The sequence below is a fragment of the Monopterus albus genome, unplaced genomic scaffold (assembly GCF_001952655.1).
Source record: "Monopterus albus unplaced genomic scaffold, M_albus_1.0 scaffold19.1, whole genome shotgun sequence".
In the NCBI taxonomy this organism is placed as follows: Eukaryota; Metazoa; Chordata; class Actinopteri; order Synbranchiformes; family Synbranchidae; genus Monopterus; species Monopterus albus.
In genome coordinates, this window is record NW_018127899.1 from 2,284,917 (window position 1) to 2,298,784 (window position 13,868).

General features: G+C 40.6%; 2 protein-coding genes across 3 annotated transcripts in view; both read right to left on the reverse strand.

Annotated features, from left to right (window-relative positions):
- Nucleotides 1-1,971, reverse strand: part of LOC109956372 (cadherin-related family member 5-like) — a 5,682-nt gene extending 3,711 nt beyond the window's left edge. Inside the window, exons 1-4 of one of the 2 annotated variants that reach the window (XM_020593409.1) lie at nucleotides 1,889-1,971; nucleotides 1,549-1,752; nucleotides 1,079-1,189; nucleotides 936-1,002 (exon numbers count right to left, since the gene is read on the reverse strand). In XM_020593409.1, the coding sequence (XP_020449065.1) occupies nucleotides 936-1,002; nucleotides 1,079-1,189; nucleotides 1,549-1,623 (253 nt within the window). In that variant the 5' untranslated portion in view covers nucleotides 1,624-1,752; nucleotides 1,889-1,971. The other variant, XM_020593408.1, reaches the window with a different exon arrangement.
- A 779-nt stretch (nucleotides 1,972-2,750) lies between these two features.
- LOC109956348 (cadherin-related family member 5-like) lies at nucleotides 2,751-7,094 on the reverse strand. Its single transcript, XM_020593369.1, has 10 exons — nucleotides 7,010-7,094; nucleotides 6,390-6,562; nucleotides 6,215-6,271; nucleotides 4,804-4,893; nucleotides 4,531-4,620; nucleotides 4,249-4,350; nucleotides 3,795-3,980; nucleotides 3,329-3,419; nucleotides 3,116-3,213; nucleotides 2,751-2,756 (listed from the first exon to the last, which is right to left on the reverse strand). Exons 1-10 carry the CDS (start codon nucleotides 7,092-7,094, stop codon nucleotides 2,751-2,753), a joined length of 978 nt encoding a protein of 325 aa, XP_020449025.1.
- Nucleotides 7,095-13,868: the final 6,774 nt, after the last annotated feature.

Sequence of the window (13,868 nt, forward strand, 5' to 3'; positions counted from 1 at the left end):
GTAGTGCTCAGAGGCACAGTGGTGGTGGTGGTGAGACCTGGGAGGAGAGCACACTTTGAGGCTTAATGGTTTCACCCCATGTGCCGAATCTTAAAGGTGCTTCGGATAGAACGCAAAGAGAATTTTTGCCCTTGATTTGCAAAACCCGACTTTGGAAGGATTTCCAACACACTCATCACAGGTTGTCAAATACAGACACTTGTGAAGTTCTCTTTGGCGCACCCTTTGGGTACTTGATAAAGCATCACTAAACAGCTTGGCTTTATGCATAAAAACTATGTAGTTAGGTTTAGGCACAAAGGCTGTGCGGTTAGGATTAAGCACTCATCAATAAAAAGCACATTTCACACTGGGCTCCAACAGTGGGAAGCCTGATGCAAGTAGTCATAGCAGACATTAAAAACAAATAACAAAAACAGCTGATGAAAGTGCTGCCAAACACTGCTCCAAATAACTGTGCTAAGACTGTGTGAAAAGGTCTTTGTCCACATCCAAGTGATTTCCATCGCAGTGTGTGGTGACATCAAAGCAGACCAACCACAGGACTGTGTCACTGTGCCGTATGTGACCCAGTTCTAAAACATAACTAGACTCAACTGATGGGGAACAGTCAGCCCTTGTCTCACTCTCACCTATTAGGTTGTACCAGGTGATACATTTACTCCATGGTTTCTCCAATGGAAATGCAGGTAAATTAACTTTAAAGTTCATTAAAAAGGGTTCTTGGGATCCTCAGTGGTAGAAACATGCTAATTGTGGACCTGAAACTGATTCAAACTAAAAGGCATCAGTGGATCAGCTCAGGATTTAATTAGCACAATGTGACCAACAACAAGCTCTTCAGCAGTTACATATGATGGTCATGAGCCATAGATGAAGCAGAGCCAGAAGGTTTTGTTTTTTTTTTAGAGCTTGTATGAAGGTTTAGCTCCTACCTGTAGCGACCTCCACTGAGAGCTGAGCTGTAGCTGACTCGTCATTAGATGTGTCTTTTGCCACCACCTGGAAATGTGAAGATGAAGTTAAGTGCTTAACACAAAAATCATTCACTTTAACTTGATTATATTTCTAAACTCACTTGCAGGGATAACGTGGCCTCCGGGAGATCCTTTGTCATAAATAAGTAGCCATTAATAATGGAGAAAGCACTGCTCCCATCAATGGAATAGCTGATGTGGGGATTTATACCCTGTTTGCATGGATATAAATAGATTAGACAGAAAACTCCTGAAAGTCAAGTTTCAATTCAAATTTGGTACAGTTTTTAAGCAAATTTCCCAAAAATCTAGAAAACCTTTTTAGTCCTGTGAATAGTCAGTTAGTTCATAAAGGTAAGCAGCTAATGGTGCTAATTCGCCAGTCAGATGCCAGTAATGCGATGTGTGATGTCAGTCAAACCTCTAGCAAACAAACATGGTGAAATTCATGTTTGACATATTAATCTGAAGTATCATCATTGCTCAGCCACTTGAAAATGTGCATTAAAGCAGATGGATGTCAAAACACATTGACTAGAGAAGTGAATGGAGTCTGGTGTTGGTGTTTTACCTCAGCTGCAGCATAGTCGTTGTCTGTAGCCACAATCTGCAGCGGCTTATCCTTGTTGGTCAGGTCCATAACCATGGTGCCCACTGCAGTGACTCGGCCTTCATACTGAGGCTTCTGAAACTGTGGAGTGTGGAGGCTCTTCACCAGAACACTGATTGTGACAGTGGTGGTGGCAAACTGATAATTGTTTGTCTTCTGGGCAGCCTGGGAGAGAAAAACACACCTGAGTGAGCATTAAAGCCTAAAACCAGTTGCAATGGTGGAAAGTAACCACCACTGCTCAGGTACAATGTTGAGGTACTTGTACTTTACTTAGATATTGTGAGATTTGCCCTCTCACCTTCCTCACTCTGTCTCTCTCTTTTAGCCTCTGATTGCTGATCACATACACCTGCTCCTCACCCCTTGATTTTCACCAGCTGCACTTCATTACTTATACCCAGCTCACCTCTCACTCACTTGCCAGTTCGTTCTCTGGCTATTCTCTTTGTTCCCTCCATAGATTATTATTTTGTTGTTGTTTGGCTCCATCTAGTATCTGTTCGTTATTTCCCCTGACTTCCATTCGTTTACCTCTTCTAGCCAGCTCCTATTCTCTACACAGACTATTTCCTCCGGGCTTTGGCTCCACTCTACCCTCCCAGACAGGTCGATGCACAGTCACCAGTTTGTCTGCCAGTTCCAACGCCTCTCTGTGTTTTTTCAAGTAGCCACCATCACCCACCGACCAGCCCAGGAGTGACCCCGCAACGCAGCTCGGCCCACCTCATCCACCTCACCTATCTTCACCTCCTGCTGCTGGTCGACACCCGGTCACTCCTATTATTCATTATCCACGTACTTGTTTTGTCTGTACACTACATTGTTAATAATAAACCACAGCTTGCAGCGAAGTCGGCTACCTGGGTCCACCTCTCTCTACCGCTCGCTCACTCCAGTGTGTGAATGATTTTAACAGATATTTCTAATTTCATGCCAAATGATATTTCTACTTCATTTCAGAGAGGTCTTTTGTACTTTTTACTACACTTATCTAGTATACTTAATTTTAACATATAATAATCTTAGGAGATACAAAGTTAAAGATTAACCCAGTGGTTCCCACCCATTTTGGCTTGTGACCCTCTGCAGAGTTCTTTGGTAGCACTTTCACCAAAGAGAGATTTCCCCTTTAATTCAGATGATGGCCCAAATTGGTCGAATCATTCCTTTTTAACAAACAAGTGGAACAAAGGGAGGAAAAAAGTCTATAAAATAACCACAAATGTGCAGCAGAACCTTGTTTTTTTATTTATTCCTCTCCCATTAATCATCCCACAACCACTCAGATTTATCTTATGCCCTGTAGAGGGGCCTGTCCCCTGGGGTGGGAACCGCTGGACTAAACTGGCCAACTGTATGTAAAGCAGGTAAAACAAGCTCCACTTTGAGCAACTACATCAGTAAAATGCTTGTCAAGTACTAATGAATCAGTATTAGGAATCAGCCTTAGAAGTAAAGCCAACAGAGACAAAGACACCATCATTTGAATGAACTGTAGAGAAGCCTTTGAGTGTTTTGTCTTTACCAGCACAGTCAGACTGATGTTCCCCAACACATTGGCGGGCTTCAGCATGCTGATGTTCCCAGTGTTTGGGTTAATCTCAAACAGACCAGCATCATTTCCTAAAACACAGACAGGCTGAGCTGCTTCTACTTGTCAATAATCAACAGCTTATTTCTGTAGACATTAACATCAGAGTGGAAAATAAACCACTTTGTCATGATTCGAGCTGCTTACCGCTCAGAAATGAGTACATTATCTCTTCATTTATCCCAGAGTCTCCGTCGATGGCATAAAGTGGTCCTGGTTTCAGTGGTAGGACTCCGGTCTGCAGAGCAGGAAACACTCATCATCATGTAGCTACCAAAATAGCCAACATGGTGAAATCTCAATTTAGAGGCTGTATTTTGACCTAAATCTGCTTCAGACATAGTGCTTGCCATCTAACCTCTTTTGATGGCAGAATTACCTGAGGCTGCATCTGACAAATTCTGTAATGTTCAGTAACCAAAACACAACAATCATGGATACTTTACATGCAAAATAGAAAAAAAAAGCAAAACATGCAATTAGCTAAAATAAGAAAATTAAATATTCACACATTTAACCAAACAATGGAGCATTTAGAAAGATGCAAAAATACAGAAAACACATGGTCCAACTCATGTATCAGCATCTGCTGGACTCTCCAGAGATAACGCACCTCTTGTTCATTTAAGACGACCCTGCCAGTGTAGCCGGCACTCTGGCAGACCAGTGCGCCTCCCACATCATGCTTGGTGCAGGGCTGGAACCACGGCGGTCGGTTGTCCCCATCTAAGATGGTGACCAAAATTGTTGTGGTGCCAGTGAATGAGGCCGTGTTATCTTTTGCTGTTAGTGGTGTATCCTGAAAAGACAAAGCAGAAAATCTGTTTATTTTAGTACAAAGCAGATATAGTCTGCAGGGACCTGACAAACTGCACTGATACTAGTCTCACAAAACCAACTAATGGGCTGAAAAGTTTCTGTTCATGTACGATCCCATCATTCGTAATAAGACGCTGATTGAGAAAGTGTTTTTTATGGCCTTTAAAACCAATCAAAATAAACTGGTTGCACACATTGAGTTGAAAGAAGGAAATCTGTGTTTAGAACCAGCTGTGACCAGTACTCACCTGAGCGTATAATACCAGTTGGACATTGTTGACTTTGTCGTAGTCAAGAACCGTCTCAACGAGGAGGTCTGGGACAGTAGGTGACCTCAGTTTAAAGAAGTTCTGCAGAAGTCAAGCAAGACAATAAAAACTACTTAGATCCGACTCAAGTTAGCAGTTTCCCCTTGCTTCCCGTCTTTGTGCTAAGCTAGGCTAAACACACCATTTTATTCCTCAATAAGAGGATTTATCTAAATGTTGGACCTCCTGAGGGGCAGAAGACAAACAAACATGAGGTCTTACAGTTTTGGATATCAGTGTGTAGTACAGCTGACTGGGTTTGTCCAAGTCTGTGGCAGCGAAGCGGCCCACGGAAGTGCCTACAGGAGTTATCTGTGACAAAAAGGTACAAAAAATATAGCTTTTCTGTAAAGTTTAAGATGAAATACAAATTTTTGTAAATTTATGATAATGTAAGAGTTTGACTTCAGCTTCAATTAATCAAGTAAGAGAGAAAATAAACAATTCAAAAATCTATAATGATCAATAATTCCAGTGTATTTATCGGACTCTTACCTCACTGACACGGACATAGTAGGGGTTCTGATCAAAGACTGGAGGGTTATCATTCACGTTGATCAGTAATACAACAATGACGAGGGGCAGCTGGAAACAGAGACAATCTTTGTTTAAACACCTTAGTTTGCTGATGATTTTATGTGATTTTGTTTATTACAACCTAAAGACAGAGAATTCTGTTGTCCATATTTAAATGCAAGTAGAGCTGCACTCTCTAAGAAGGCAACATGATACAGATGTTGTTTCTTTTATTTTTGGTCTGTTTGATTTGTTTAGTAATGTGGAACAAACATATGCCCTAAAACATTATCTCGAACCTCTACAACTTTTGTGGAACCTGGAAAACTGCTACACGCACCTAGAGAATCTCTTTACACATCAGCTTTTTTAAGAACTTGTACAGCCTCCTTAAGCACCTGTGCATCTTTTTCAAGAACTTGTAAAACTTCCTCAAGAAGCTGTACAGCCTCCACAGGCCCCAGGAGAACCTCCTGAGGCACCTGGAAAACAAATGAGAGTGTGGACAACCTCCTCACGGACCTTTAAAGTCTCTTCAAGAGCCCAAACAGCAATGTCCTGAAGCATGTCCAAACCTGGAGAACCTCCCTATGCACCTGGGTAGTTATTTAGAAGACCTGTACAGGCTCCTCAAGCAACTGTAGAACCTCCCACAAACACCGGTACAACGTTCTCAAGAATTTTTATAACCTTCCCAGGTGCATGTAAAACCTTTTCTAACACCACAAGAACCTCTTCATCCACCCGTGCAGCCGCAGTATGCACTTATACAAGCTCATCACGAACCTTTACAACCTTATTAAGAAGCTGTTTGACCTTGAGCCTCTGGAGAAAATCCTGTAAAAAAGTACCTGTAAAAACTACCAGCACAAGCAGAACCTCGTCATGAAGTTGTAAAATATCCTCAAATACCAGTACAACCTTCCCAAGTCCCCAACAAAGTTCCTTAAGCAGCCTTTACAAAGTCTTCACAGGGAACCTCCTCAAGAAACCATAAAACCTCTTCAAGCAACATTGTAAAGGGTATTTGAAGAGCCTGTAGAAGTTCTTCAAACACCTTTTACAACCTTCTCAAGCACCCGGAGAATCTCAAATACAGTACATACAGTATTGGCCTGCAACTGATTCAAGAACCTTTACAGTTTCTTCTGGAGAACATTCTTAAGCATATCAAGATGCTTCAGGAAAACAGGGCTGTTAGTGTTGATTTGCTTTTTACCTTGTGTAAACACACACCATCTTGTTCATCTAGTGAAAGTATCTGCATGCTGCCTTAAGAAAATGCCATTCAGTAATTTTCACTGTGTGAACACACTACAGACTCAAACAGTTAAAGTTTATACATGTAGTGCATATTTTATCCATTTCAATTTAATATGTGAAGTTTTACCTGGGACCCTGTAGCTGTCTCAATGCAGGTGATCTCGACATCATAATTTGTTTTCTCCTGCAAACAAAACAAACTTCATGTTCAACAATGAGGATTTGTCAAAAGTCACAGATTTTGGGATTTAAACAAAGATGTGGGTTTGAATCTGGTTGTTACTAGTCATGACTTATAGTACCTCATAGTCAAAAACCCTCGCAGCAACCAGTTGGTTTCCTTCCAGCCTGAATGGGTTGTCAGAGTTTTCCTTAGAAAACCTAAGGGTCACCCCTGACTGAACACTGATGTTGGCCACGACTTCACCCACTGTATTGTTTTCTGAAAATTGTACAGACCTGTCCGCAGCACAGACTGTTGGTAGAGAAGAAGAATACAGCCATGACTGTTACAGTTTTGCATGTCTTGTACAGTGTCCCAGGGTATAACACATACTGTTATAGTTTGAGGCTGTTGAATTGGGAGCTAGGAACCTTAGTTAGCCATCTTGGGGCGGGAACATGTTTGGGGGACACTGTTTCCGAGGGCTTCTGAGCTGTCTGTTTGTCACACAGTGTTCACGGTGTACCGTTGTGCAGTTACTCAGTAAAGAGTTGAAACACACAAGCGTGCTGGAGTTTGTACCACCTCAAGATATAACACATACGGTGCGTTGTGCATGCACCTAGACAGGCGCTTATCACAACACGGTCAAAGCGCCCATTAACTAGCAATGACGCTAGATCCACAGACCTGGGTTTTGCTGCTCAGTGGTGCAGTGACTTTGTGCGCCCTCATATTACCATCTCGCTCAAAAGTTACCTGGACACACCCCATTTTCATCTGGACACACTTCCCGGCGTGAAGTGGAAAGTGCTGCTTGGTAAAAAGGCAACGTGATGCACATGTCATGAAAACGTGCAAGTAGGAAGGGACTCAACACAGAGGGTCAGTTGTACTTGAATTCAAGTGGAGATTTAAGTAAAAGGTAGTATCCAGTGTGCCAGTGGTGGTAAAATAAAAAAAAGAATTTGCAAACAAGCAGGAAGAAACACACATTTTATAATCCACTGAAACACAGAGACTGTTTTGTTATCTGAAGGCGTTTTATTAATTTATTTATGCAGCCAGCTTGGAGCACATTTGACTAGCCCATCACGTGTTTTATTAGCATTTCAGGTTGAGTCAGATCAATAAATGGTTTAGAAATGATTTCAGTGCCGGTCTAGAGCAGGTTTGTAAAACTGGACTCTGCTGTGTTCACCATATCAAATTTAAGACACTTTAATACAGAATTTCAAAAAAGGACTACAACAAATGATTTTTTTCATTATAGTGTAATGTTCCAAATACTTTCTCTCTTTGTTGATTCATCATTTTCTCTCTAAAATAGTGCTTTTGTTATTTGACCTACGGTCCAACCCACAGATCCTCAGCTTACCATCATATATGTTGAAGAAGCATCAGATTATCACATTTGAGAAGCTGGATCCAGTAACAACTTGGCATTTTTGCTAAAAATTATTAAACTAAATTTTAAGTGTCCTCTAAAGTGCTCACTTGTTCCCTATAGGTTTATAGGAACCAGTATCTATATTATTGGTATCTGACTCAGACAAATAAAGGCCCCTACTAGTATTTGTGAACTTTGTAACCACCAAAATAAATGAATTGATCAATTTATAATGTAAATAATCAAAATGTGCAGTTCTAAACTGAACATAAATGCTTACGTAAAACATCCTCACCCTCAGCTTAGACCTGCTGCAGACAAAAAGGTCCGATTGTGGCACTTGGCTGGAAGTAATCTTTTTTCAGCAGCTGAGTTTTGGTAAACAACCTGCTAGTCTGACCAACTTCCGGCTAACATGGACTACATAGAGCAGAGGTCAGTGGCTGGCCATCTTGTTCCAGGATCTCTTGGCCTCCACGCACATACTTTCCACTGTGCTGTTTCCATGTTAAACCAATTTCTTTTTCAGTCACCTGAGCTCCCTCCTGCTTTATTTACATCTAAATGTACATGGTGCCAGTAGTTAGAACTGAAGGCACCACCTTTCTGTAAGATGACACCATCAGTCAGATAAAACCGACGAGCTGGGTACTCACTGCTGGCGGCCTCACTGGACGTTTGGAGAAGAATCACAAGCAGAAAGCTGAGGGACGTCCTCAGAGTGAAAAGCAGATGTACCCTGTCCATGTTTCTGCGCGTCCTGTCTGAACTGATACTTGTCTATCTCCGTTTTCAGCTTATCTGCCTGGCTTTATGGCAGCAGTGGACTTTTCCCTGTCATAAAGTCATATCAAACATGTCTGTTTGCTGGAAAGCCATATAAGATCTTGTTCTAATCTTGTTCTAATCATCTTTATTTGGTTGAGTTGACTTGTGACATATCATGGTTACATGTTGGAAAGTATTAACGATGGTATTAATTACAGTAAGTTTTCAGGCATCTGGAGCTCCCTGTATGCACATCCTTTATGATCCTCCTCCCTCCCTTTATCAGGAGTTGTCCTCACATTTATGGTTCACACAACAACTTCACACCTAAACACATAAAGAAAAACATGAAAGACATGAAAAAATATATTGAATGTGGATTGTTTAGTTTTCTGTGGGCTTAACATGTCAAAAATGCTGATACCTAAACAATTACAAGAATAATTACTTTAAAATATCCAACATGTTGACTTGTTTCAGTCAAACTGTGGTTGCATGGTACCCTCTCTGAGTACTACCCAGCTTTGTCATTCAAACTGCAGTAGCACGGCTAAATGCATCTACTGTACTCATGTACTGTAATTAAGTACAAATTTGAGGTACTTCTGTATTTTCTTTTCATGCCATTTTATACTCCACTACAGTTCAGAGGGAAATATTGCACTTTTTACTCCACTACAATTGTCCAACAGATTTGGTTACTTTACACATTTAGATTACCCCACATTGTATGCATCTGAAGCGATTAGATGATTAATTAACCGACAGAAAAATTGGCAACTATTTTGATTTTGGTTTTTCATGTAAAATTACAAAACATTTTATGGTTCCAGCTTCTAAAAATGGAGCATTTGCTCCTTTTCCACTGAATTATTTTAATAATATACATGTTTGAAAATGATTTCAGGTTTGTACTATTGGTTTAACAAAACATTTTGACTTTGAGTTCTGGATACTTTTTAAAACCGATTGATGAATAATCATTAGATTGATCCATAAGGGGGAAAAATCATCAGTTCCAGTTTCACCTCAGCTGCATCAGTAAATTGCTGTTTAAACATTAATGCCTCAGTAAAAATAATAATATAATAATCCAATGATATAATGCACAAGAGTAAAACAGTAAGTTTGAGTTTGGCTACATCTTAACTTATGAACAGCTGGTAGATCTCAGTAACCTTGTATTAGATCTCGTTGACATCTAAATGTAGTGTGTTAATGGTGTGGCTACAGTAATCAGACCAGTAAACAGCTGAAGGACTTCATTCAACTTATTTTAATAACAAATACATGCATGTTTCTACATTAAATATGACAAAGATGCATATAAAAAGCTTTATTCAGAGCATCAGTAGCATGTTTGTCTTCCTAACATCAGATGTAATCGATGTCAGTCCATGGGCCAGTTGGCGTAGGCGGACGGACACATGTACTGTTTCAGCAGCAGGTTCACCCTCTCCAAGTTTCCCTCTACCCCACTGCAGACATAAACACAGTGATGGTTAAACACAGCTGGAGAGGGAATAGTAACTGCTACCATAACCAATAAATAACTATTTCACCATCATAAGATATTTTTATAATGTTACTATTGCAACATACCTGATGAACAATGTTACAAGTGACGGCAACATGTCTCCCCATCCCTAGTGAATATTATGCCCTTTAGAGAATCAGTGTTGTATTATCATTGTTATAATGTGTCTGAAGTCTCACACCTCTTCTTGACGCTCTGCATGCGGCGCAGGAAGGTGCAGATGGAGATGTGTTTGGCTTTAGATCGGAGGTACTCTGCGTATCTGTTGGAGAACTCGATGTCTCCCAGCTGCCTCCTGCGGTCCAGACCTAAAGACATCAGCTGCCTAAAACACAGTCACATTCAGAGCCACATCACTGTGGACCAGCACCAGGTTTTTGAAGCACCTTTGCAAGTTTTATGATTTTGAACAGCCAATTCGAGTGTTGTCAGTGCACCCATGATAAGTAGGTGATCCCTAGCAGCAGTAGTAATTATGACAATCCATCCATCCATCCATTATCTATACAGCTTAGTTCCAATAGGGACACAGTGGGCTGGAGCCAATCCCAGCTGTGAGTGGGTGAGAGGCGGGGGCCACCCTGGACAAGGCGCCCGGCTGTTCACAGGGTGGCCAGACTCACACTCACACACTCATTCACTCCTACGGGCAATTTAGAGTCTCCAGTCAACCTAAGCTGCATGTCTTTGGACTGTGGGAGGAAGCTGGATTGCCCGGAGAAAACTCACACAGGCACAGGGAGAACATGCAGACGCCGCACAGAAAGGCCCCGGGTTGGCCGGGGATCGAACCCACAACCTTCTTGCTGTGAGGTGACAGTGCTGATGAACACTTCATCTATGACACAATCTATGGAGTGAATTCATTGACATGTTTGGGGTCCATGACCATTTTTAAACTAAGCCACACACACAAGTAGCTACTAGGGGGAGAAGGGTCATAACTGAGTCATAACTATGTTCTGTTAATAAGTGACAACAAGCCATTAACTGAGGTAAGAACAGCAGTTTTAGATGAACAGTTTTATGTTTTGCTTGTTCTATAACTTGGCTCAGATCATTAGGTTTCTCACTGTGACCCCTTTTTGCATTACTATAAAAATATTGATTATAGCCCTGACTCTGTAGCATTTAAGTTTGTAAGAGCTATGAGCGCCATAGAAGAGAGAGGATTCATTTTGTTCACCAAAAAGTTTACTGTAAACTTACGTGAGTTTGGCCTCCAACAGAGCGTCTGCAGAGGTCACCCCAAACAATGACCACGGTGCGTTCAGGTGTCTGATCTCAGTCAGGAAAGTCTCCACTTCATTGTCATCACTGAGGTGACAAGAAGCACGCAACATTTAAAGGGACAGCAGGTTTTTATTAGTGCAGCATATTTCATACACAAAGGCAATTCAAAATGCATCAGAATATACAAAAGGAGACAAAATGCATAAATGCAGCTTAAATGAACTGATTAGATTAAACCAATTTTATCCCAAAGGAAATTTGTCTCTGAGGTACACACAAAAATCCAAATACACAAGATAAAAGTACATTACTCCCACGTAACCTGAACTAGAAAACTTGTACATTATACCACGATTTTAAAACGGCTGTAAAAACATATATACAAATAACATTTAATTTAATTAAAAACAAACATTTTTAAGGGAAATTTAAATGGTAAGAATAGAGACATATATACAGGATAGGTGGGCAAGAAAAAAAAATTCTCAGTAAGACAATAAAAATTTTCCTAAACTTTTTATCCACTTGTCAGTTTTGAATACAAATCAATTTGTGAAATAAAACATGTGGAAATGGAGTGTTTTATTGTATTTTGAGGCATTCCTTTGACAGAAAATTCAAGGTTAAGGTCAAGGTCAACCAGATAATTAACTGGTTTGTAGTTTTTTAGGGAAAAATGAAACACCTGTGAGGTTTGTTCAGGTGATTGTGTACCTGACAGGAAGTGATGTGGTGAGGTGGAGGAAGGCCAACAGCAGGGACAAATGAGTCACACTGAGGGATGGCATCATGAGGATGGTAAAGACGAGGGCTTCCTGAAAGAGACAAACTGATATTTCAAACCTCCAAATAGACAAACACATCCTTTAGTCTGGGTCTGTTTTCCCTGGTTTGGGCCCCTTAGTTTCAGTGAGAGAAAATATTAATTCCACTGCATACAATGACGGTTTACTTGAGAGCAGCCAACTTCCAGTGCGCTTCCAGTTTTGTGTTTGTCCCTTTCCTGTTTCAACACGACAAACCCTTGTGAACAAAGCCAGGTCCATAAAAATGGTCTGCACACAGCCCTGTTTGGAGCTTAAATTTAGCTTTCACTGCCACAACTTAAGGTTTGAGTTTGATCTGTGACCAGAGAAGGGTGAGAAGCCAGGAATACTACAATTTTTTCGTGGCAATTACTAAATTAATCAACATTAACGTTAATCAAGCTAGCCTAATTGATATTACTGCTGACTGATATTGATTTGTGTGACACACTGAAACCGCAGCTGGAACTGTTTTATACCTGTTCTTTCAAAACTACAAAACACAGTTCACTTGTAGTTGTAAGGTGATGATATACGTCTTTTCACTCACAGTCTTTGGCAAAGTACAGTCAGCAGCTTGGACAGTGGAGAAAAATACTGTGGAGCAGTTGCACAGTTAAAACTTTAACCAGCGAAAGCAACAGTCAACACCAGCTATAAACAAGGAGGAGAGAGAGAAAAGGGTCAATTGGAAATTCATACCGGGAATAAGCTCCAAAATGGAACCAGCTCTCACACAACCAACTCAGTAATCATACATCCTGATGTTGTGAATGGTCACAGGGTGTTAACACAGGAATCCCTCCAGTCGCTACAAACATCCCATATTCAGCAGGCCAACAGGATTCAGTCTATCAGTTAAACTAGGTTATAGACAGAAGGGCAGAGAGACACTTGCTTAACTGCACATTAAACCAATGAGAGAGACTCACCTGGACAGGTTGTGTTGAGAGACCAGATCAGATGGTTGCGAGGGTCAGGGCAGCCTCCTTTTGTACCCCCTCAGGAATCGACCACTCGACAGACTGTCAACTGATTTTACTGGTCTGATTATTTACTGTGTCAACATGTTGGGGATTTTCCAACTGTGGCGTCTGTTTGTTCATTCCTGAAATCTTAATGAAATGATTGGATCTGACTTCCTTAATGAGCTCTAATCACATGGCTGCTATTTGTTCACATAAAACCATCCACTCATCAATACACAGTATTGATCCTCAAATAGACATTTATATAGTTTTATTACTGTGATTTGTGCTTCTCTTTGCTTCTGTTCAGTGTGGAGAATTTGACGCTGGAGCATTAGAAGGTTTTTCAATCTTTGGGTTAAGTGATAACTAAACTGGGATTGCAATTACAAAAGTAGTTGGCTGTTAGTGTTCTATATTCATGATTAGTGAGTACTTTTAGCACACAGTTTACTACACAGTATAGTGTTCTTTGCAGAAATGTAGCTATTGTTTGTCTGTTTTGTCACTGCCTATTAATTAAGACATCTGGACACTGCAGTAACGAGTGAGAAGCAGCAGCACAGGCACATTAAAAAAAAGAAAAAAAATTAATTCCACTGGATTCAGTTGTTGAGTGAAATAAATTTTGTAAATGAACTTTGGTAAACACAAAAGTTACCCACTGGCTTTTCCCGCCCAACTGTCTTAACAGTGCTGACTTAGCTTAGCTCGTTAGCTACATTTCACCATCCGGTATTGTATGACAGTTATTATGAAACAGGAGCGGTGCAAGTCTTGAACAGAATGCATTGTCCAGCCAAGCTAACAACCTTGTTAACTTATGGCATGTTTTTTCCTCTTCTTCAATAATGCTTTACTCAAACTATATATAATCTTCAAATAGAACACGGCTATTGTTTCTGGCTTACACAGA